The sequence below is a fragment of the Haliotis rufescens genome, unplaced genomic scaffold, assembly GCF_023055435.1.
Source record: "Haliotis rufescens isolate VD_foot unplaced genomic scaffold, xgHalRufe1.0.p SCAF_66, whole genome shotgun sequence".
Lineage (NCBI taxonomy): Eukaryota > Metazoa > Mollusca > Gastropoda > Lepetellida > Haliotidae > Haliotis > Haliotis rufescens.
In genome coordinates this window covers 899,896-926,304 of record NW_025964357.1, presented here as the reverse complement: position 1 = coordinate 926,304, position 26,409 = coordinate 899,896, and the positions used below count along the sequence as shown (strand labels likewise).

The 26,409-nt window shown below is 43.3% G+C and overlaps 1 protein-coding gene across 4 annotated transcripts in view; it reads right to left on the bottom strand.

The window, feature by feature from the left end:
• LOC124118962 (protein flightless-1 homolog) overlaps positions 1 to 26,409 on the bottom strand; it is a 141,486-nt gene that overhangs the window by 100,544 nt on the left and 14,533 nt on the right. For 2 of the 4 annotated variants that reach the window (XM_046481300.2, XM_046481301.2), the window contains exons 5-8: positions 24,961 to 25,037; positions 18,826 to 18,910; positions 17,030 to 17,133; positions 1,363 to 1,479 (exon numbers count right to left, since the gene is read on the bottom strand). In XM_046481300.2, the coding sequence (XP_046337256.1) occupies positions 1,363 to 1,479; positions 17,030 to 17,133; positions 18,826 to 18,910; positions 24,961 to 25,037 (383 nt within the window). Of the gene's footprint in view, positions 1 to 1,362; positions 1,480 to 17,029; positions 17,134 to 17,481; positions 17,489 to 17,733; positions 17,778 to 18,825; positions 18,911 to 24,960; positions 25,038 to 26,409 lie in introns of those variants that run through there. The other 2 variants (XM_046481302.2, XM_048387125.1) reach the window with 2 other exon arrangements.

Genomic DNA, 26,409 nt, shown 5'->3' with positions numbered 1-26,409 from the left:
CGGGGAAGGCTCAGCCCGTAGCTCCTGCCGGAGCCGAGTCTTCACCTTCTCCATCATCGACGCCATCTGCGACTTAAGAAACGCAGAAAAGTCTGCCAAAGAGTGCAGGAGAGGGTGCAGTGCTTACTACGGGGACCCTCGAGCCTTCTCCCCCGGCCCCCGGAGGGGGAACGGGGGAGACAGTCTCGGCAGCTTTTTCACCCTTTTTAGATGGGGAGGGGGGGGGGGGGGGAGGTCTTAGCAGATCTGATATCTACCCCCGTCTTTAATAGATCTCTTAAGTGGAGCAAATCAACTTGTATCTTTTGGGGGGCCCGGGGGGTTAAGGCAATGCATATCGGGCATGACCCATCATCATGCCCGTCCTCTGCCAGACATTTTAGGCAGCGTTCGTGCCTGTCTTAAAACAACCCGTACACAGTTTGAAGGTCTTTGTAAAAAAGACCATCATTTCTGAGGTGGGCGGGAAGGGTATTAAAGTGTATCAGTGCGATATAAAGATCGGAAAGATACGTGCATAAATACGTGCGATACTAATAGCCAATGTCGTAGTATAATTATAATACCAAAGGGGTGTGTTACGCGCTAAGGTGTAAAACCCGTAAAAAAGGTAAGTGTAGTTTATAAATTAACACCCCACCATGGGTTTTTGTAAAGGAAAAAATTGTAGACCAATTCTGTATGATATAACAAAACCCCAAGCCGTTTCTAATGGCCTTGGTGTTACATGTATCAGCCCGTGGAACTACAATATGGACGCCATTACCGTGCACGTGGCGTATAATTACAACTCTATAACTTTACAATGTGAGGTATTACGCCTTTGCAAAGAAAGAAATGTACCATACATACAGTTTGGTTAGCCATGGTTCTTGTCGAACAATAGATTCTCTTATTTTGTCTTGTGTGAAAAATCGGCACGTCTGTCTCTTACAGATGACATAAGGAAAGTGATTTGGGTGAGAGTTGCTCCCCCTGGCGTGAGGCGCCATCGGGGGTTAGGCCCTGTAAGGGTGGTCGTATATCATACAAAAACAGATTTTTTTGTGTGGTAACATTTTTTATTAAGGAAAATGGTTACAACTATGTCAAGTAGATTTTCTTGAGCAAGGAAAATGCAATAAGTGCCCCAAGGAGGATTTAATCTGAAAGAGAATTGTTCCATATAATTCCAATCATAAATAGTCCTGGACACAAGTTGTTGTTTTATGCTTGGCTTTACTTGGATGATTTGTATGGTATTGACTGTTCCATGGTGATTGTTACAAGTATCTTAAAACAAGTATCTTAAATACCCATCAGTTCCTATATTCCTGATTTCTTTCATCCAATAGCTGTACCAAGTTCAGAGAGTTTCCATACCTATCATTAGGGACAGCTCAGAGATCTGGTTGTTGCACAAATTGAGGCGTCGAAGGGAGCTGAGTTTATACAGAGCTTCAGGCACTCGAGGCAGATCATTGTAGGACAAGTCAATATCTGGAAGATAAACACAGCACAGTATAAAATATTGAGGTTTAAATGATTCCTTAATACACTGGGATTTCAAATGCACCACATCATACATCCAGTACTGATGTATCTAATATTCTGATGATATCATTCCCTGCCACGCACAGGCATAAATCTTATTGAAATATGTATGATTACAAAAATAGAGTCACAAGGCTCTGTAGCTCACCTAATTTATGCAGAAATAATGGCGGCCATGTTTAAAGTAGGGTTGGAATTTTGTGTACAATATCTAGAAACAAGGTGGGATAATTCACACAAAGATTCAGCTCCATAGGCTTTGTAGTTTCAATGTAGCATTATTAAAAATTATTATTTGACAAAAACATATCTAATTATACTACATACTTGATGCTAATACAATTTCAAAATCACAAATGCAAAAATGAATAACAGGCAAAAAATTACATTTTCAAAACGTGTCTAACATTGTTGATATTATTGTATATTGTGATAATGTTGTATCTGTAAATTTTTGCTGTATAAATAGAATCTTTTTTAAATTGATACCAATTTTTTAAATGGGTGATATTTGTTAATTGATCTTTCCTTCACTAAAAAGCAAGATGCACTGTTCTTAAAATGACAGCATGTGGTATGCGGCATATGAGTGGTATGTGTAACTGTACCACTAATGACGGTTAACCTGTACAGCCTTCACCTTTAACAGTAACGTTCACGCTGGTGTATGTATGGTCAGTGTATCTTCACAACTGAAGCAAAGTGATGCAATCAGTTGATCGTTCATTTCAGGTCGCTTTGTTGACGCTTTGCAATAGGTTTTTAAACCATTATTCTTGATGTTTGAATTCCACACTTTTAAACATAACATATATCCTAGTTGTGTACACATCCATATGTATGTCATATTATCACCAATTAGGCTATATGCATGAATGAGTACAGCCTAGGTGATAGTATGCGACATGTGAAGGTCTTATGCAACATGCAATGTTGATCAGAAAATAGTTACTTTTGACAGCAACACAAATATTTAGTAGTAGTAGGTACCTATGTAGTAGGTATGTTGTAAGAGGTAAGAAATTTATTTTCAGGAAATGGTGAAAGAAACAGGTACAAGCAAATTATGTTATCAACTACATATAACAAGTAAAATCCTAGATATTTTTTATATCCGTATACTTATCCTGCACTACTCCTTAATCAATATTACTGCTTGTTCTTGACAGAGAAAAGAGCTGTGTGAAGGTCTTTGCTTGAAGAAGTTGTTCCAACTAGCTGAGAGGCCAACCCTATCACGCAGCTCCACGTGACCAAAGGAAGTGATGTCACGGATCCTCACATTACTCTGGAGTCCGAAACATCGGAAGGCATCGTGGGGCGGTAGATCTGCGATGGGCGGGTCCCTTCAGAGGCAGTAATGCAGGATAAGTATACAAATATAAAATATATCTAGGATTTTACTAGATTTTTTACTTATCCAGCATTACTCCTTAATGCATCTTTATCCTTCAGATGTGGACTTTCATCTCAGAACTCTTGTTTTCCTCAGCCAATCTTCGGCTGTGTGCATCAAATGAACCAAGAGTCAGGTATGCGATATGTCAAGGTACAACGCAGCCATAGACAATAACCTTACTCAAATTAACGTTGTAGACTGACGTACCGAGCCTTATGCAAGTGGGCATGAACCTTCTACTCCAGGGCACTTAAGCCTGGGGAGGTCGAGAGCCTGGCTCTGACTGGAGGCGAGGTCAATAGCATCTAGAAGTGGTGACCTGTTGGGCCACTACTAACGGACCAAACCTGTGCGTGCCTTGCACATCCTCCAATGCGATGTCTTGCAGGTAGTGACTGGTGAGGACTGTGTTCGATCGTAATAAACACCTCTCCATGATAGCACATAGAGAGCAGTTGCTGATCTCATGTGGGTTGTAGGAGCATGGGGGGGGGGGGTCCAATCCTGCTGCTTCGGAGGCCTGGAGAATGATGGCTCATAGCCAGAGGGCGATAGTGTTGCATCTGACTTCCGCTCACAAGGTCGCAGATACCAGTATAAAGAGGCGGCAGCGTTGTCTGCAGTGTTCCTTGGACTGATGGATGTAACAACGGAGCGCTCTTACCGGGTACAGATGGAGCTCTTGTTTGTCTTTCATTCCCACAATCAAATACAGGGGAGGGATGAGGAACTATTTATCGGGCTGTCCTGGGAGCTGGTTCTCGGCAACTAAGTCCAAGCACAGTCCGAGATGAACGGCTCCGTGTGCTCCATGCTCAAAGCGGACGCGTTTGACTTCCAGGGCGTGTAGCTCACTGACATGAGCGGCTTTGGCGAGCACCAGGAGGAAGACCGTTTTTTTCGTCAGATAGTAGAACATCGCCGCATCGAGGTGAGAATGACGTTCAGGTCCCAAGCTGGTGGACGAAATTTCACCTTGTGGTCTTCCAACCTGAATGAGCAGAGCAGAGCCTGTAGTTCCGGGAATTTTGTCATGCACCGATCTTCCGGAGTTGAGTGCCACAAGGTAGGTCGTTATGGTACTACCCTTGAGCCTACGCTTGTGGCGAAGATAGAGCAGGAACTCGGCCAAGAATTGAGGCAATGCAGTATTGGGGTCGTGCTGTTTTTTTCCCTGCAAAAGCGCTCAAAGGATAGCCACTTTGTCGTCATATAGGCTCCTGGTGGTCGGGAGGCCAGGGAGTTTATGTCAAAGGTAGCTGATCTCTTAGTAGGCGAATCCTCGGAGGTGTCGGACATCTTGCACGAGCACTTGGAACAGGATGGCATGTTATCTGGAATGAAGCAGTGTAAAATCACAATGTGACCCTGCCCAATTATGTAAGCTATAATTTGTTTTCCCACTACGTGGGTTTATAAAACAAATATTACGACAAAGGTAAGACAACATACAATGACAAAACAATGTACTTGCAAAGGTACGACAATAGTGAGGTACCAAGGAAGAAGAATATAGAACGTACGCCAGTTCTTAACTTGTGGTCACGTAATATATTCAAGATGGCTACTTGAAACAAGTCAACTGCGTTAACCATAGTTTTTTTTATAAAAAAACACCAGCAGGTGTAAAAAAGGTTATGCATACAATGTACAAAGAAACAAATCGTATGCACAACACAAGCTCAATGAACATTACCTCAAGAAGCAAAACATGTGAGGGTTTGAACAAGTTTTATGCTACAGATCAAAAACAGGTCTTTACTCAGCAAGTGACAAGAGTAATGTGAGGATCCGTGACGTGACGTCACTTCCCTTGGAGCTGTGTGATAGGGTTGGCCTCTCAGCTAGTTGGAACAACTTTTTCAAGCAAAGATCTTCACACAGCTCTTTCCTGTCAAGAACAAGCAGTAATATGCAGTAAGGAGTAATGCAGGATAAGTAAAAAATTCATATTTTAAATAGTCAATTTTATTTTTTTAGACATAATAGAATTAGATGCCTTCAGAGATCTATTTTAAATACAAATTTAAAGGTACATATCAACTATACTATTTCCTCTCAAAAATTAAAACAAAAATATCTCATAATTGTCAATCTGTATAACGATGATGGTATTAACCTGTTAACAGTGTTGTAAACCTCAAATTATTTACATTTCACTTACTTACAGTGGAAATCATATTATACTCCAGCTTTTCTTGTTTCCATAATTGAAGATGATTTTGCAATCCACCACACGCACACACACACCCTCCCCCCACACACAAACATCAATAATGTTATTCTTTTTCCCTCATTGCTTCAACACAGATCTGCATTTGGGGTTACATTTGCATAAATTTCATGACTAACTAGAAAGTGTTTTTACTCGTAAAAACATATGTCTCCCCCCACTCCCCTAACCCCAATTCATTCGTTTACTTCACGTTAAACACCATCTCTTCATTCCCACCCTCCATTACTAAATAACAGAGACAAAAATAGAACTCCTAGAAATTTCAAACAACTAATGGGCACCACTTCAGTGCTGGGTTAAAGTGTATACAAAGTTTCGCGAAAAAATATTAAACGGTTTCTGAGTTATGGTCAGGAAACAAAGCTTACCCCCATTCAGAGTCTATGTTGAAGTTATCTCCATGGAAACGAGAAAAAATAAAAATGTCAAAAATCTCTAAATAGCAAAAGGCACCACTTCAGTGCTGGGTTAATGTTTATACAAAGTTTCGCGAAAAAAATATTAAACAGTTTCTGAGTTATGGTCAGGGAACAAAGCTTACCCCCATTCAGAGCTTTGTTCAACTTATCTCCATGGAAACGAGAAAAAATAAAAATGTCAAAAATCTCTAAATAGCAAAAGGCACCTATTCAGTGCTGGGTTAATGTGTATACAAAGTTTCACGAAAAAATATTAAACGGTTTCTGAGTTATGGTCAGGAAACAAAGCTTACCCCCATTCAGAGCCTATGTTCAACTTATCTCCATGGAAACGAGAAAAAATAAAAATGTCAAAAATCTCTAAATAGCAAAAGGCACCACTTCAGTGCTCGGTTAATGTGTATACAAAGTTTCGCGAAAAAATATTAAACGGTTTCCGAGTTATGGTCCGGAAACCAAGCTTACCCCCATTCAGAGTCTATGTTCAAGTTATCTCCATGGAAACGAGAAAAAATAAAAATGTCAGAAATCTCTAAATAGCAAAAGGCACCACTTCAGTGCTGGGTTAATGTGTATACAAAGTTTCGCGAAAAAAATATTAAACGGTTTCTGAGTTATGGTCCGGAAATGGTGGGGAAGCCGACGCCGACGCCGACGGGAACCGTGCCAAAAACAATATGTCTCCCTTCATTCTGGGGGAGACATAATTATTTCCAGTTTGAAACATGGTTGCAGGCATTTCCAAATTATTCATTGCACTAAGAGTGAGTGAGTATTGTTTTATGCCGCTTTTAGCAATATTCCAGCTATATCACGGCTGAGGACACCAGAAAAGGGCTTCACACATTGTACCCGTGTGGGGATTCGAAGCCGGGTCTCAAGTGTGACAAGCGAACGTTTCAACCACTAGCCTACCCCACCGCCCCAAGAACACTAAGAAGCAGAACTACCTTTCGAATGACCATTCCAGTGATCTTGACCTTCAATGGACACCACAAAAAGTTTTACAACTGCAATGCCCCACCCTAAGGTTTTTTCACATTCAGTATTTCTATTGTTGTTTGGTTTGTTCGTTGTTTTGTAGAATTTTCCTATTCGGAATATTCTATAAGTAATACGTTACCACTGTTATACCGAGGCTGTTGTCTCCCACAACTGCTGCTATAGCGAAATCTACCACAGAGATCTCAATTACCTCATGCAGCACATGCGTAGCCACCTAGCTGCCATGTGACACCACTTCGTGAAAATAACCCAACGTGCATTATACACCTTCTGGGTAGAATCACGATGCATCCTAACGTATGCCCGAGACGCCCGACGAGAAAAACCTTTACTCCTCAGACGCTCGGTGAGAACATCCACGCGTGCAGATTGAACTGCCCTGCGTTTGGATGAAGCTGACGGGTGTGAGGGTGGATCAGGAGATCCGGTCTCACAGGCAGTGGGAGTGGCGACTGCGTGACCTGGGTCAGCAAGTCGTGATACCACGATCTGTTCTGCCACATGGGCACGATCAGTAACATTCGACAGCGAACTCCTCGGAGAATGAGTGGTATCAACGCCGTCGATTGGTAAGCATAAGCGTCCATGCCTGTCCAGTCTAACGCGAGAGCATCATGATCGATGGCCCTCGGGTCTGGGACTGGTGATACAAACAACCGGAGTTGATTGAACAGGTCGACCATCGGACGACCCAAACGTTCGCACAGCCACTGAAACACTACTGGGTTGAGCATCCACTCTGTGGGGCTCGGATCCCGAGGCCTCGATAGAGCGTCGGCCAGTATGTTCCGCACACCTGGGATGTGACGGGCGCGTTACGTGGCACGGGAGACTGTCCACCAGAGAGTAAAACTCGAACGTGAGATCGAGTAGCGAGTGGCTGTGGGTTCCCCCCAGTTTGTTCACATAGGACACTACCGTCGTGTTGTTGGTTGCCAGCATGAGCCGGGCGTCGACGAGACGATGCTTCCAGTGATTGACTGCGTTTATCACTGCCTTGAACTCGAGACAATTGATGTGAAGACCTAGTTCCTCTACGCACCACAGCCCCAAGATCACCTCCCCCTCTAGATGTAGGGCCGCATAGAGACTCCTGATAAGACATTGTAAGGGACCGTCCACCACTCCAGATGCGGGCGGAGCCGATCTACGTGGGCAAGTCGCACTGCTCTCCTCCTGTGCTAACAACTGGATTGGAAACCGTTGCAGCGGGAGGAGTTGGAGACGACCCGGATCGGGGCAGTCCAGGGCGGACACAAGTAGCCCTAACAGCTGTACCCAAAAGTGAACAGTCTGTGGCACTGCAAAGACTTTGGCAATCATCGCCTGAATCTTGTGCCACCGGTCTGGGGGGACAAAGAGGCGATGGGTCACCGTGTCGAACTGACCTCCGAAGAACTTCAAGTTCTGTGAGGGGGTTAACTCGCTCTTGGGGAGATTGGCTCTTGGAGCAATTGGGGTGGATTGTCAAAGTGCAAAATCGAGCTGAAGAGACAGCACGTCCGTCATTCAATTTGCAACTAGCGAGTCGTCCAGGTACACGAAGTACCTGACACCCCTCCTGTGGAGGAACCCCACTATGGGTTTGGTGAACTGGGTGAAAAGCCAGGGAGAGGACGTGTGAATCATTCTGAGTTCGGCACTGTCCTACTTGGGAACGAGAAATATCCTGGAGTAAAACCCCGGTGTTATTTCTGGTAGAGCTAACTCCCGTACTGCCCCTTCTCCACCAACCTGCCGATGGCATCGGCGAGGATGGGAAGATCGGTTTCCGAATCGAAACCTGCCAATGGGGCAACGGTGAGCGGCGGATTCGCTTTGAGATCTAGCCAATAGCCGTACCGAATCGTGTTGACCACCCACAGGTCGTCGAACACTCATCCCAATTCTCCCAGTAAGTCTGGAGTCTGGCTCCCACTGGGGAAGGAGAGGGGGCCCTGACAGGCTGCGGCAGGTGCAACTGTCCAGGGCCAAGAGACTCGGGTTCGCCTAAGGGCCAACCGAAGTTGGCGCTGTCGGCATAAGGAACCCCTCCAATGAGAGTCACCTGGAGGGGCCCTTGCCGTCCCTAGACGACTTGGGCTTCCCCCAGTTCCCCGTCTTCCCGCGAAAGGGCAGCTGATTGCCCATACCGGAGCCCTCAGGGCGGGGCTTCTTCCCAGAGGAAGAAGAACCTGACCCCTTAGACCTACCGGCCGCAGCAGCCTGGGGCGGGCTCCGGTTAGGAGCGGCACCCCGGCGCCTATGCAGGGACCCAACAAGAGCAAGTGTGTGCCGAAAGTCCTCGGCAACGTACTCCAGGGAAGCATTTAAACTGAGCAGGCAGTTGTAAATGCGCTGGTCACGGTCCGTGGGAGAACCTTCGACCAGACTGGCCGCTGCAGCCAAGTAAGTGTCTCCGTGAGACATGGCAAGCATGGAGTGCCGAGCGAGGACGTCCAGCTGGTGCAAGGTAGCTTGCGTTACCGTAGCAGCCGGTGGGGCACGGACACTCAACATGGGCCTCCGCGGTAGGACCAGCCTCGGGAAAGGCAAGGTCATGTACCACGTCGGAGGCAACGGGAGACCCCGACCGGAGGCCGCTGTGAAGGCGTTCTCCAAGGAAGGCTTGATACCGCGCAGCAAGGGTGATGCGGGGAAAGCCGTGTCGGAAGACTCATCGTATACCTCGGAGGAACCCACAGAGCCGTGGATTCCCCGCGGTACCGGCCGGGGCCGTGGCATGTCCTCAAAGAGGTCATAAACCATGGCCACGCGGTTCTTAACCAATAGCGGGAGCAACAGTCCAGGGGAAGGACCGGTGACCACGGGAGCCGCCACCGTACCCGTGGACCCCGCGGCCACCAAAGTGGCCGGGGACGGAACAGCCAGCGGCCTATCCTGAGATAAGGCCGCCAGCTTGGAGTCCACAAGTTTTGCAAGTAATGCAGCGACGGAATCCCCGGACAGCCCATGGGTTGCCGCAGCCGTGGTGGTGGTACCCGCAAGGGGACCCCGACCGGAGGAGCCGGCCACCACAGGGTTGGAAACGGACTGCACATACAGCCGGTAGCGCTCGCTTGCGGCACACCCCGCAGCTCCTTGTTGCGGGGGTAGAGGGGGTGGAGGACGGCGAAACATCCATGTCAGACATTTTGTTTGAACTATGAACAAAGAGCAAAACATGGTTACAACACACGCACCACAAAAAGTCACAAACGAGTATTTTCACCAGAAAATAAACGAGCAATGCGAATATAGAACATACACATATAACATATAGAGGAATAAGTGATGTAAAAAACCCAAGATATACAAGAACAGGGGAACGTAAGATGCAACGTGCATACGAGACACCCCGCAAGTATATAGAAAAAAAGGGCGGGAAAAATATTTCCTTTTGGCGGGAAAAATATTTCCAAGCGTAGTTACAGCAAACGCCCCGTAAAAGCACAGTTTATTAGAGAGAATAAACATTATTAAATATCACCGAATGGTCGGAGAAACAGGGATGCTTGAGCAGTTTATTGTACGTCTTGCTAGAGCAAGCGAAGAGACAAGAGTGAAGGGTGTCACATGGCAGCTAGGTGGCTACGCACGTGCTGCATGAGGTAATTGTGATCTCTGTGGTAGATTTCACTATAGCAGCAGTTGTGGGAGACAACAGCCTCGGTATAACAGTGGTAACGTATTACTTAATGTAATTAACGCCACACTCAGCAATATTCCAGCTCTATGACAGTGATCTGTAAATAATTGAGTCTGGACCAGACAATCCAACAACTAACATCATGAGCATCAATCTATGCAATTTGGATACGATGACATGCATCCACCAAGTCAGCGAGCCTGACCACCTGATCCTGTTAGTCGTCTCTGACAACAAGCATAGTCATGTTAACGGCAAGCATGGGTTGCTGAAAGCCTATTTGTCATAGAGTAACAGTTTAAACAATAAGCCACTCCCCGTGATTTCCACTTAAGCATAATAACTGCTCCCTTAGCAGGGAACCCTCGCGACGGCTGTTTCCGCCATGAATGTAAACACTCAAGAAGAGTAAATACATGTACATCTTGACTATCCCTCTAATACCGGGTTGTCTTGTTTATTAAATGATTGTATGTAGTCTGGGGTTACCACATATAATGGCGACGAGGTCAATTTAGTGCGTTTGTCGTGCCGGCGAGTAGTAACGACGATCTTGGTCAGACAACGTGCGTTCGCCCGGTATTCAAAACAACATAGCTACCTTCGGCAAAATAGATGAATATGATTCTCAGACTGATGACTGGAATGAATATGTCGAGAGACTTGGACATTATTTCGAAGCAAACGAAATTACAGATCAGGGTAGGAAGCGTGCTATTCTATTGAGTGTGATTGGTGCGAAGTCATACAAGTTAATACGGAACTTGTCTACGCCACAGAAACCTGGCGATCATTCTTATGATGCGTTAGTACACCTGATGAAGTCACATTTACACCCGAAACCCACTATTATGATGGAAAGGAGAAGGTACAATATGCGTGATAGACAGCCTAATGAAACTGTATCGGAATATGTGGCTGAGCTACGTCGTTTGGCATCGACATGTGAATACACTGATTTAGAGACTCAGTTAAGGGATCGTCTAGTGTGTGGTATCAACAATGAAGCAATGCAAAAAAGACTGTTAACTGAGAAAACATTGGACTTTGCTAAGGCTTACTCCTTGTGTTTAGGAAAATGTGTTTGGAAATGGCTGCTAAGGAAGTGCATGATATTAAAGGGGGAGATCAGATGCCAAGGCCAGTGCACAAGATTAGAGAGGATAACAGGAGAAATAATGCAGGCAGGAAGTGTGATCGCTGTGGGGGCTCAAATCATGTCAGTAGTCAGTGCTATTACAAAAATGCTGTGTGTAACAATTGTAACAAGTATTTGTCACAGAGTGACGAAATATCCCCCGCCTGTACACCATAGTACCAAATATGAAGACAATCCAAGGATTAGTTCTTGAGATATTGTGGCAACACCGTTTTCCAACTCCAAAAACAGATTTGCCTGCTGTGACCTTGAAAATGGGGTCAAGGTCACCAAATCTGACAGGTGTATGCGGTGTCTGTATATACACTATAGTTCCAAATATGAAGACAATCCAGCGATTAGTTCTTGAGATATCGCGGCAACACCGTTTTCTAACTCCAAAAGCAGATTTGCCTGCTGTGACCTTGACAATGGGGTCAAGGTCACCAAAACCGACTGGTGTCTGCGGTGTCTGTATATACACCATAGTTCCAAATATGAAGACAATCCAGTGTTTAGTTCTTGAGATATCGCGGCAACACCGTTTTCCAACTCCAAAAGCAGATTTGCCTGCTGTGACCTTGAAAATGGGGTCAAGGTCACCAAATCTGACAGGTGACGTACGGACGTACGTACGGACGGTCGTGAATACTATATCCCCCGCTTCGCGCTTTCGTGCGGCGGGGGATAATAAGGTTGGTCATATCCAGCGTGCTTGTCGCTCTCGAAGCGCCATGAATGATAGATCTTCAGGTCGTGGTCACAGCCGTGGTCGTGGTCGCGACAGGGGCCGTGGTCATGGTCGTGGTACCCATTACAAGGACAACAGATCTTCCACTAATCATGCTAATCGTATTGACGATGTATCTCAGGAAGACGAGAACAATGAATATGGACTTTTTAAGGTAGAAACTCAACATGCTCAAAACGGATTGAGTGGTAAGCGACACAGAGTGGAGCCCTATCTCATTGAAGTGTTAGTTAATGGTAAAAAGCTAACTATGGAGATAGACACTGGCGCAGCAACTTCAGTGATCAGTTCAAGTACTTTCCATTCAGTGTGGAAGGAGGGTGATGACAGGCCCAAGTTAAGTGAGACCAATGCTATTCTTCGGTCCTACAACAGAGAGAGAATACCGATAGTAGGCACTACAGACGTTCAAGTAAATTATGGAAATCAGTCCGCTACTCTCCCGCTGACAGTGGTGGAAGGTGATGGCGAGAACTTGCTTGGGAGAGATTGGCTTCAGGCCATCAGATTAGATTGGGGGAAAATTTTGAATGTGAGAAATGAAGGGTTACAAGACATTTTGAACTCTTATTCTGATGTGTTCCAAGATGATATAGGGGAATTCAAGGATCAAAAGGTCACTATTGAGATCACCTCAAATGTGCCAAGATTTTATAAGCACAGGAATGTTGCTTATGCTCTTCGTCAGAAAGTTGACGATGAACTTGAACGCCTTGAAAAACAGGGTATTATCAAGCCAGTGCAGTATTCTGATTGGGCTGCTCCAATCGTACCAGTGGTTAAATCCAATGGGAACATACGAATTTGCGGAGACTACAAATTAACTGTCAACAAGGTCGCTCGTACTAATGTTTACCCCATTCCACGGATCGAAGATCTGTTCGCATCTTTGTCAGGTGGAAAGACTTTCACGAAACTGGATTTAAGTCAAGCCTACCAACAGTTAACCTTTGACGAGGAGTCGCAAAGCTCACGACTATAAACACTCATCGTGGCCTCTATCAGTACCAGCGCTTACCCTTTGGCATATCGGCAGCTCCAGCTGTATTCCAGCGAACTATGGAGTGCTTGCTCAAAGACATTCCCCATGTCTGTGTCTACTTGGATGATATTCTCATCACCGGGGCCTCTGAACAGGAACATTTGGAAAACATGAAGGAAGTCCTATCCAGACTTAGCAAGGCTGGTCTCAGATTGAACGCACAGAAGTGCAAATTCATGGTCGGCTCAGTAGAGTATTTGGGTCACAAAATAGATGCGCAGGGTTTGCATCCCCTTGATGAAAAGGTGAAGGCTATAGTGTCGGCTCCAGCTCCACGCAATGTTGCTGAACTTAAATCCTTCCTTGGACTCGTGCAGTATTATCAGCGTTTCTTGCCTAATCTCGCCACTACCTTGGCACCCTTGCATCGGCTTCTCAGGAAAGAAGTTACCTGGTCATGGGGAGCTCAACAGAAAAAAGCTTTCAACATGGTGAAAGGACATTTGTCTTCTTGTGATCTCTTGACACATTATGATCCCCATAAGAAACTTGTATTGGCGTGTGATGCATCTCCCTATGGGGTAGGTGCCGTCCTCTCACATCAGTCTGATGATGGTGTAGAGAAACCAATAGCATTCGCATCCAGGTCTCTGTCGCAAGCAGAAAAGAATTACTCTCAATTGGATCGTGAAGCTCTAGCAATTATCTTCGGAACTAAGAAGTTCCATCAGTATATCTACGGGCGTTCCTTTACTCTGTTGTCAGATCACAAACCCCTCGAGAGCATCTTCAGTCGGGACAAGGGCATTTCACAGATGGCATCAAGCAGAATTCAACGTTGGGCATTAACCCTCTCTGCATATAACTATACAATCGAGTACAGAAAAGGTACTTCCCTTGCGAATGCCGACTGCATGAGTCGTCTTCCCTTACCATACACACCACCAAATCCACCTCTACCAGGGGACACAATCCTCTTACTGGAAGCAATGGATGCTTCTCCTGTGAAATCATGGCAAATTAAACAATGGACGGACAGAGATCCAACCCTTTCCAGAGTAAGAAATTTCCTTCTTTCTGGATGGCCAAGCATAAATCTAGAGGAGTCTTTCACTCCTTTTGTGAAAAGGAAACATGAATTGAGTGTCCTTGATGCCTGTGTTTTGTGGGGCAATCGTATTGTTGTGCCGCCACAAGGTCGAGAGATTGTTGTGAACATGTTGCATGAAGCTCATCCAGGTATCTCGCGCATGAAGTCTGTAGCGCGTGGATTCGTATGGTGGCCAAAGATGGATGATGAATTGGAACTCAAGGTGAAAACCTGTTCTGTGTGTCAACAGTCTCGTCCAGTACAAGCCGAGGCTTCGCTTCACTTTTGGGAATGGCCTGAACATCCATGGAGTCGTTTGCATTTAGACTATGCCGGACCTTTCCTGGGTAAAATGTTCCTTGTGTGTATTGACGCACATTCTAAATGGTTGGAAGTGTTTCCAGTGAACAGTGCCACATCCACTGCTACAATTGATTGTCTCAGACATATGTTTGCAACTCATGGACTGCCAGACCAAGTGGTCACTGACAATGGCACTTGTTTTACAAGTGAGGAATTCTCTGTCTTTATGAAACGTAATGGCATCACTCATACATGTGTGGCACCGTATCACCCTGCCTCTAATGGGTTAGCAGAAAGAGCTGTACAAACCTTTAAATCTGGCATTAAACGTATGACAGGGGGCACATTGGACACAAAACTTGCACGGTTTTTGTTCAGATACAGACTTACCCCGCAGACTACAACGGGGTTATCTCCAGCAGAATTACTTCTTCGAAGAAGACCAAAGTCTCATCTCAGTCTTCTTCATCCAGATATGAGCTGTAAAGTTAGGAAGAAACAAGAACAGCAAAAGTCAGTACATGATGCACATGCAAAGGGCCGTCACTTGCAAGTTGGAGGTCTTGTGTATGTGTTAAACTTTCGTCCTGGTGACAAATGGTTGTCAGGAATCATAACAGAGAGAGCCGGTCCAGTGTCGTTCCATGTTCGTCTTGACAATGGTGGTGTTGTCAAGTGCCATATTGATCACCTGCGTTTGCGCCATGTTCTGACGCATGAAAGCCAACATGATAAAACAGTTCCATCAACACATGAACAATCAGTTCTACCAGAACTACCCGACAAGTTACCTATGTTGCCTGAACCTGGCAACATTCCAGTACTTCCGGGTACCCCTCACTTGCAAGATGAAGTTACTTCTACAAGGCCCGAGCCACAGCAGGTCTTACCAGAGGCACTATCTCCTACTCAGTCAGATTCTTGTGGTGCGCAAGAATTTCGTCGTTCTTCCAGAATCTGGAAAGCGCCGGATACTTAATCTAAAGATTGCTGCTGAGTTATGAACTGTAATGAGAATGTGATGTATTTCACACTATTTGTCACCTAAGTGAACCATCAGTGATTGATAGTTTTGGATCTTGTTATTGGTTCCCTTATTCAGACATAAGCAGATGCATATCCAGTTATCTTTAATCATTAATGCAAGTGCATATTCAGTTACAGTGTTCCAGTTATTGTGTGATATGAGAGACTCTAAATAACATCTGGAACAATATTGGTTAAATTTTCCAATGAGATGTGTGAAGAGACACTTTAATGACATCTTCTGGAGAAATTGTCAGTTCTTTCAACATGTGTAGATTCATTATGGTAGTTATGTTTAAAGTGCAACAAAACTATGGGGGAGGAGTGTCATAGAGTAACAGTTTAAACAATAAGCCACTCCCCGTGATTTCCACTTAAGCATAATAACTGCTCCCTTAGCAGGGAATTCTGGGAACCCTCGCATCGGCTGTTTCCGCCATGAATGTAAACACTCAAGAAGAGTAAATACATGTACATCTTGACTACCCCTCTAATACCGGGTTGTCTTGTTTATTAAATGATTGTATGTAGTCTGGGGTTACCACACTATTCTAACCAGGATCTTCACAATCACAGGTAGCAAGTATTTAAAAAAATTCCAAATGGTTATTGAGCATACAAATCATCATGTCCCTTGTTTGAATTACAATGTAATAACAAAATAATAGCATATGCTATGTCACTGTGACCTACTGCTACTTTATGATTGTCATCACTTGACATACATAAGTATTCCACTCACATACATAACCACCACCACCACCACATGCAGGGGAGATAAACCTATCTGCAGGAAATGGCACAATAACAAAAATAGCAAACACACCTAATAAACTACCTTCAATGTGACCTTGACCTTCCCTGCTGGTCACAGATGTCCCTTTTCAATTGTTGCCATGCCCTCAGGATGACATTACCACGTTTCATTGACCTACTTTGAATGCTTCTTGAGAATCGCAGTACTAATACCTTTCGGATTATGACATAGACTATGCTCTTGACATGACTGTAAAGGAGATATACTTGATATGATATACATGGGCCCTGTGTCCCAGTCCTCATTGGGATGTTACCTTTATAGAAGTGTCATGTTAACCAGGCCACGACATAAGCTCACTCCAACTTTCGGGAGGTGAGCTAAAATATCTATGCAAGTACATTCATTGGCCTACCTACTCCACAAACAACCTTGGCAATGGCCAGTGGCCTGTTCCACAAAGCTAACATAACACTAAGGTGATCGTAACTCATACACTGTCATTGGGAAACGATCTCTCTGGACCGGGGCCCTTTTGTAGGTTAGTCAAAAACATGTTCGCTTACATATTAAGTGTGCACCAAGTTTCTTTATCCTACAGCTTATTGAAATGTCATGTAAATGTTCACAAGGGATAATGATCTTGAGAATGGTCATAACCATGACATATTTGAACAGCTTGACAATTGCACAGGGGTATAGAGGAGTTATTACTGCTATAGTTCATGATTTCAAAAACCACACAAAGACATGATGGCTTACCTTGTAGGTTGGTGAGTGCATCCAGTCCTGTAGGGAAATTTGCTAGAGTCCTCTGTGTGTTTTTCATGTGCAATGTCTGAAGGGATGTTAGTGCCGGCAACTGTCTGCAACATTATACCAGATAACAATGACCACATGTCAACACTTAAATTTCAGTTTAACTGGAAGATATAGTCATCACTATCCCTACACATAGCATATCAATTTCTGATTATAAACTGTGACACTGCACTGTAATTCACCTGGATATGTAGTGAAAAGTTTAAAATGTTAAAGACAACCATTTAACAAACGTTGTCAGCATTGATTTTCAAATATTGTCTCACCTGAGCTGGGCATGTAGGAGTGGATTGTTTTAATTGTCTCACCTGATCTGGGCATATATTAGTGGATTGTTTTAATTGTCTCACCTGATCTGGGCATATATGAGTGGATTATTTTAATTGTCTCACCTGAGCTGGGCATGTAGGAGTGGATTGTAGTAATTGTCTCACCTGATCTGGGCATATATGACTGGATTGTAGTAATTGTCTCACCTGATCTGGGCATTTATGAGTGGATTGTAGTAATTGTCTCACCTGATCTGGGCATTTATGAGTGGATTGTTTTAATTGTCTCACCTGATCTGGGCATGTATGAGTGGATTGTTGTAATTGTCTCACCTGATCTGGGCATGTATGAGTGGATTGTTTTAATTGTCTCACCTGAGCTGGGCATGTATGAGTGGATTGTTTTAATTGTCTCACCTGAGCTGGGCATGTATGAGTGGATTGTTTTAATTGTCTCACCTGAGCTGGGCATGTATGAGTGGATTGTTTTAATTGTCTCACCTGAGCTGAGCATGTATGAGTGGATTGTTTTAATTGTCTCACCTGAGCTGGGCATGTATGAGTGGATTGTTTTAATTGTCTCACCTGAGCTGGGCATGTATGAGTGGATTGTTTTAATTGTCTCACCTGAGCTGGGCATGTATGAGTGGATTGTTTTAATTGTCTCACCTGATCTGGGCATATATGAGTGGATTATTTTAATTGTCTCACCTTAGCTGGGCATGTGTGAGTGGATTGTTGTAATTGTCTCACCTGAGCTGGGCATGTATGAGTGGATTGTTTTAATTGTCTCACCTTAGCTGGGCATGTGTGAGTGGATTGTTGTAATTGTCTCACCTGAGCTGGGCATGTATGAGTGGATTGTTTTAATTGTCTCACCTGAGCTGGGCATGTATGAGTGGATTGTTTTAATTGTCTCACCTGAGCTGAGCATGTATGAGTGGATTGTTTTAATTGTCTCACCTGAGCTGGGCATGTATGAGTGGATTGTTTTAATTGTCTCACCTGAGCTGGGTCTGTATGAGTGGATTGTTTAAATTGTCTCACCTGAGCTGGGTATGTATGAGTGGATTGTTTAAATTGTCTCACCTGAGCTGGGCATGTATGAGTGGATTGTTTAAATTGTCTCACCTGAGCTGGGTATGTATGAGTGGATTGTTTTAATTGTCTCACCTTAGCTGGGCATGTATGCGTGCATTGTTGTCATTGTCTCACCTGAGCTGGGTATGTATGAGTGGATTGTTTAAATTGTCTCACCTGAGCTGGGCATGTATGAGTGGATTGTTTAAATTGTCTCACCTGAGCTGGGTATGTATGAGTGGATTGTTTTAATTGTCTCACCTTAGCTGGGCATGTATGTGTGCATTGTTGTCATTGTCTCACCTGAGCTGGGTATGTATGAGTGGATTGTTTAAATTGTCTCACCTGAGCTGGGCATGTATGAGTGGATTGTTTAAATTGTCTCACCTGAGCTGGGCATGTATGAGTGGATTGTTGTTCAGGATAAGTGTCTGGAGGCTGGTGAGTCGTCTCAGCTGTGGTGGCAGTGTCTCTGTAAGTGTACAGCATATCTAGTGATGAGTTCAGGTAATCAACAACTAGGGGTCCATTATGGTATCACACTCTTGTCCACATGTTTGGCAATATATATCAATGACAACTTAGAATATCAATAGTTAACACTGATGCCACATTCACTATCAATAGTATCAACAGGCTAATATGATGAAGAAGCAAAACTGTTACCAATCAATAATTCTACAGCATATAAATGTGTTATGTACATAAGGTACAGCAGATGCTAACTAGCAATGACAAAACCCCTGACTGACTGAACGAACAGAATGCACAGTATCTATTCCCTTCAGAAATACTTCAGATGAAAAATGTATATTTTGAGAAAAAGAATTATTTATACTTATCCTGACTCATACTTTTTGCTTATCTCTCTCTCTTCCAAATAGGTATTGGAAACTTCCTGTGCTGTGTTCCTGGGGAACAGAGAAAACAACTCACCCCATCGCACCGTGTCTGCACTGGCGCACCAGAACCAAACCGCCGAGAATCATATTTATGGCTTGAATCTCCCAAAGGGGTACCACCTTTCTTTTTTGTGAGCAGCAAAACTGAAAGTAAATCTTTTAAGATTCTGTGGATTTTGTAAGGTTTGCGAAGATTTTTAAAGATCTTGCTTGCCTTAAATTATAGTGTAAACAAAAAGAAGCAGCCTTCCATGATTGATGGTATCGAGCAGTTACCATGAAGCGCTAGTGTAGAGGCTATGGCTCTTACTTCATGAGGGTTGGAGGCTGATGGGGGATCCAAACCAGCTTCTCATGACAGCTCTCATCCAGAACGAAATAGTTCTTCTGGAGACTTCAGTGTGACTATTCTTTAATAAAGGAATGAATAGTCATTTAAAACCTCTTCTTCTAGGATGTGACTTTTGTCAGTATATGCGTAAGGCTCTGATTGGGCATAGCGATCAGTCCTCTCTATCCTCCCAACCAAGGATGGAGGAGAGAGTCGGAACAACAAATTGTCTGTTTGGTTGGCCTGGTAACTATTGTTTTTAGCAATGAAGTCCCATTTCAAGCCGAGATGCACTGATGCATTGTTGCTGCTGTCAAATCTAATACGCTTGAAATCGATTGCATGGATCACAGACATTCTGGCTGTTGTGGCAAGGACCAGAAGAAACAGGGTTTTCTGTGTTAGGTGTTCGAAGTCCACCTAATGCAGTGGTTCATAAGCGTCACTGGTTCAGTGTTGCAGCACTAATATGAAGGTCCCATGATGGGGCTCTAATTTTTTCTGTTTGTCCTGAAGTCTGAAAGATCTGAGTAGAGCTAACAGTCCAGGGACTTTTATAAGTTTAATTCTCTTAGACATAGTCAGAACGGAACTGATAGCAGCCAAGTAAATGCCTAGGGTCGAGTCTTTAAGATTCCTTGTGCTTCTTAAATGACAAAGGAAGTCTGTTACTTGAGGGAGAGTAGCTTTTGCTGATGAAAACCCCTTAGATCTTGCGAACTGGTCAAAATTCTTCCATTTATCATGATAAAAATTCCTCGTTGATCTGCGAAGTGCTAAGGAGACTGCTTTAGCTGCTTTGATGGGATTACCTCGTTTAATGAGGTTGTTTTTAATATGTTCCCTATGTGGAGCTCGAAAGGTTCTTGGATGAACATGGTTTGAGTAAGGATGTAGGAGGTTTGGCCAGTTCGAAAGCATTAGTATCGGGTTTCCTGTTAACTCAACAAGATCTGGAAAACAAGTCCTTGCCAGCCAGTAAGGCGCTACCAAAACCAGTTGTAGATTGCTTGTGTGTAGAATCTTTTGCAATACCCATGGTATCAAGGCTGGTAGGGGAAACCCATGCGTTTAGGCCCTCCCATGATATTGCCAGAGCATCGACAGACCAGGCTGGTGGGTATTGCACTGGAGGCACAAAAGCTGTTATCTGATTCCATTCTGTTGGTAATGGTTTGGCTGGTCTGGATAAAGCATTGGCTAAGACATTTGCCACTCCTGGTAGGTGTCTTGCCTTTATCGTTAGATTTAGGCTGTTTACCAGTTCGTAAAGTTGAAACATCAACTTTAGAAGGGATTTTGACCTTGTTGTGCCTTGAAGATTATGTTGAAGGCTACAGTTGAATTGTGTTCTGATCGTCAGAAATTTGTTTCTTAACTGTGGGGCCCAGTGGGATATTGCTCGGATTACTGCCTCATATTCCAGATAATTGATATGGACAGATTTTTCGGTCTCAGACCATAGGCCTGATGTCACTTCCTAGTTGAATGATGCTAACCAACCTTGAAGTGAAGCGTCCACTTAAAGGTGATTGTTGTAATCCTGTTTGTTTAAATAAGGTCCTGCGCAGACATTCGATTTTACTGTCCACCATAAGAGGTGTTTCCTCAATTTGTGTGGCAGTCGAAGTATTAAATCCTGGTACTCTAGGTACGGATTTAGAAATCTCTGTATTGGATGTAAGTATAGTCTCCCTTGAACAGTCAGCGATGTGACGGACGTGATTAGGCCTAGTAATTTAACACTTGCCATTTGTTGACCGAGATTTGGTTGTGACTTGCTGCTGGTAAGTACGTCCGGATTTTTACCCACCGATCTTCCAGTACAAGAATTTGATTCTGCCTCATTAAAAACCTGATCCCTTGGAATTGGAGGTCCTCCGAAGGTTGTAAGGACTGATTTCTGATTCAGTTGTTGTTTGAGTAGTTCTGTAGATTGTAAGGCTTGAATTCTGTCGTCTAAGTAAAGAGCTCAACGAATTCCCCTGTTCTGCAGAAATGCAACAAATAGTTTGGTCACACGTGTAAACAGCCACTGGGCCAAAGAAATTCCAAAGGGCAGGACTACCCATTGGTAATGTTAGCCTTTGAAAACCAAACAAAGATATTTCCTGAATTTTGGACGAATGAGAATGCGTCGGTAAGCATCCTGTAGATCTATGCTTACGAGATATACTCAACAACAAAAGTTCCTGCGACACCAATATTTTTGCGTATTTTTCAAACAAGTAAAGTTTGGTTTTCAATATTGTACATGTATGGAATCAAGCCATAAAAATGCAACTGCTACAGAAAAGCATGCATTCCATGCAAAAGTTGACTTTTATGCAAGCCCCATGCATTTCACTACCCAAGAATGGGTAAAAACAGGTGCGTTAACGGGATTCCATATGCATTGTTTAGCATCGTGCTGACAACAACCACTCAGAAAAACAACAAAATTACGCAATTATTCAACATTACGAAATGCCACCCTTGTCGAAAAATGAGCGTCTGCAAGCCATTGGTATGCTTGAAGCAGGATCGAGTCAACGGGATATTGCAAGACAATTTAATGTCCACAGAAACACCATTTGGTGTTTATGGCAACGTTTGCAACAGACGAATGCAGTCAGAGACCATCCTCGGAGTGGCAGGCCACGCGTAACCAATAATCGACAAGACAACTGGATTCGAACAACACACCTACGAAATTGATTCCAGCCAGCAACAGTGACTGCAAGAAGCATTCCTGGCCTTCGACGAATATCTTCACAAACCGTACGTCGTAGCCTCAGATGTGCAGGGATTGTCACAAGAAGACCCGCCAAACGTCCCATTTTGACAGGAAACCACTGTCAAGCACGTCTACAGTGGTGCAGACAGCGTCTACGCTGGACGGCCATGCAGTGGGGACAAGTTCTATTCACTGACGACTCTCGTTTTCACCTCAGCCACAGCGATGGACAGATTCGAGTGTACCGACGTCGAGGTGAACGTTACCTCAATCATTGTGTCATGGAAGAAGATCGGTTCTGGGGCGGCAGTGTTATGGTATGGGCTGGGATTACAGCAAGACAGAGGACCGTTTGATAGTGGTAGAGGGAAATCTCAATGGACAGCGCTACCGCGACGAGATCATCGTCCCGGTTGTTCTACCGTTTTTGGCATGGCCCATGCATTACCTTTCAACATGACAACACCCAGCCTCATATTGCTCGACTTGTTCATGATTCTCTTCAACAAAACAACGTGAATGAACTTTGAAAAATGCTCAAGCAGATATGGACACATATCCCACAGGACTTGGTGCGACGCTTGGTCCATTCCATGAGACGAAGATGTGTTGCTTGCATCGCAACCAAAGGTGGACACACACTCTATTGATTTGTAAATTGACATTTTGGCATGTTCATGTTTTTTTATGAAATCACACATTTTCTGAAGTCAGTATGGCAAATTAAACCATTTGAACACTTACAGGACTCTTTTATCTGTTGCAAACCGAAATTGTTTCAGATTTGGTAAAACACATAACTTTGCATTAAATCTTATTCAATGTCACAGGAACTTTTGTTGTTCAGTATAGTTGTGCTGCCTTATCGATGTTTCAATAAAGGCAGATGAACCATTCTGAATTTTTCTGAATTTTGGAGGTATTTCTTGTTGAATTTCCTCATGCTGTAAATTCAAACAAAATTTGTCATTTGAGTTCTTTTGGGGAACCAGAAAGATGGGTGTGTAGAAACCCTGAGTTTGTCCTTCTGGTTGTATTATCTCTACTGAGCCCTTGAGAAGTGAGTTGATCACTTCTGTTAATTTTGGGAGCAGTTCTTTCCAATAATGGATAATTGGTGGCTTGAGAGATAATGGGGGTTTCTTGAGTAATGTTGGAGTGTAGCCCTTGCTGAGAATGTCAGAAATGAACCCGCCTCCGAGTATGTCCCAATTTTCCAAAACACTGAACACATGAACGACTGGAGGGGTAAGGTCCCAGTTGCTCATGAGTGGTTCTTCATCTGTTATGCACTACCCTGGATCCACGTCAGCATCTGGAATCACATGATTTGTCATGTGGCTTGCGAAAAGAGCTATTTTTACTTCCTCTATGTCTCTTCAGCTCTTTGGATTCCCGAGAAACGGCTTTTGAATTTAGTTCTTTGTACAGATTGTCAATACACTGAACTCAGGGTCTGTACTGATCTAATTAGCATTTGATCTTTAGAATCTTGCATCACCTCCTTGTTAATGCTACAAATGTGACCATTAAGAATGGTTGTTGCCTGAGAGACTCAGAGAAGCATTCTTTCACGGTCATTGTGCGCGTCTTTTAACTCATGGCTTCATTCATGGATCGAACCATGGCTAAACCACAGAATGAATGTCTGGTAATCGTATGTAGCTAATTCTTTATCTTCAATATGATAAGACCTAGTTTTGACATTAGTCTTCGTCAATCTCTGGTGCTCGGAGAAAGTGTGACATGGCATGCATGCATGTCTGAGAATTCTGCAAGCTATTGCTTATATTGTGTGACAGTCGTCCTTGACTGTGCACAAGGTTTGCTGAACATCTGCTGTTGCATGGCCATTAATACTTGCTGTGTAACATTAGCTACTAAATCTGTGTGCTGTGCTGTGCTGGAGCTTGTGAAAACACTGATAAAACGCTGCGCTGGTATCTGCGTGAAAGTCACACGTGTTTACAGCCTGATTGGATGACAATGAGGTGTTTGCGAAGGCTGAAACTGCACTGATGGGGGCTGTTGTACGTCACTCTTCTTTTGACCAGTAGAAGAAGAAGTAGTAGATCTAGTAGACCTCTTCGCGTTTGATGATAATGGTAGAGGTTTTGTGGAGGTTATAACCTCTGCATAAACATGCTCTCTTACCGGGGAGGACTGCTTAGCTATAGAGGAAGATATATTCTTCCTAATTCTTGATCAACTGACTGAAGATTTCAGTGGGCTTTACTTTGTTTTTAGACCCTCTGGACTTCTCACTGGTAGATGAGGAAGTAAGTTCTCCGGGAACACAGCACAGGACGTTTCCACTATCTATTCGGAAGAGGGAGCAATAAGCAATAAGTATTTGTCAGTATGAAAACATTTAACACTTCCAAGTCTTTGGACTAACTACATATTACTTTAGCAGGAAAGATTTTTTTCTGAATAGTGATTTCAGATAGATACATTAAATGATAAATCTCGGACAACATGGACACTAAATAAGCCAATGTCAAACAAAACAGAGCTTACCCAATACATTGTCACTAAATGTCAACATGGTCAAAAAACAAAACAGAGCTTACCCAATACATTGTCACTAAGATCAACAAAGAATAAATCCAACAAATTGATAAACAGTTGATTGGGCAACATCTCAATCCTGAAAGAAAAAAACAATGATTCAAACTTCCATATCAAGATTTCCATGCACGAGACACGGCCAAGAAGACCGGAGAAAATAGCTTTGAACACCTATTTAACTGAGCTAAATATAACATTTGACATCTCACGCTATGCGTTTGTATCCAAATTCAATATACAGGTAACTTAGCTCTACATTGAAAAAAGTGAAAATGACCATTTGTAAAAGAATTGTTGCGTAAAATATTTCGGGAACATTACTACTGAACATATTGAACCGTGGAACTGAATCGTTAAAACTGGACGGGTTTGCTTTCACTATGTGCCACCATCACCTGTGCATACATACAGACACTATGTGGTGTAGTGATGCGTGTCTATCTCCAGTTCTAAAATGAGACTCATGGAAGTGAAATGAACCCAAGTATGAAGCAATGTGTGGAGTAGACAACCACAGGGCTGTGGCACACATGTTGCACAAGAAGTATCCATTGTGATGTAGTGTGAGGGCTCTCACTGGTCTGAGCACTCATTGTTTCTCTCTCACTGGAACTGGCTTGATTTATTGGTCAAAATAGCGACTACATTGCAAAGCTACAATATGTATTCATAGGTGACGGAGGAACATAATGTACACAATTTAAAAAAAGAAGAGTTGAACTGAAGATAGTCTAAATATAACTGATCAATCAACACTTTGTAAAAAACAAAACAATTGCAAACAAATGTTGCAACCACTCTCTAATGTAGTCCCTCTGGCTGGAGGACTAATGATGAATAGAAGTCCTTTCTTTAACAAAGGCAAACAAGACAAAGCCAACAATATCCCCTGCCTTAGAAGTATGTTTCTTCGTTGATAAACACTGCACAAAGCAATTTTCCAGCAATATTACAACAGCCTGACAATAATAAAGTCTGTCCCAGACAATCCAGTGATAGATATTAGCAGTTACAATGTCACACAATTGACAAAGCCATTGTGCATGACCAAAATTAAACAAATTGAAAAGAAACAAACTAAATAACAAAAGACACCATTTCAGTGCAAATCTGATGTGTATAAAACTGTCATGAAGAAATATTTACAGTTAATTAATTATGCCTTGCAAAATAATCCTTCCCTCATTTGAACCAAGTCCTAATTCCAGAATTAAAAAAGTCACCAGTTCAGCATGTTCAGTGCATGTTGTGTATACAATGTTACGCCAAGAAACAGCAAACAGTTCAAGTGTTAATTAACCTTATCGTAGTACAAACATTTTTGTAAATTTTTTAAAGAAAATTAAATTGGTGCAAATGATTCTAGGAAATGTGAAAATAAATAATTGAAAAATCACAATATTGAGTGCAAATAATGATGCCTTCAACAAACTAGGATGTTCTTAAAGTCA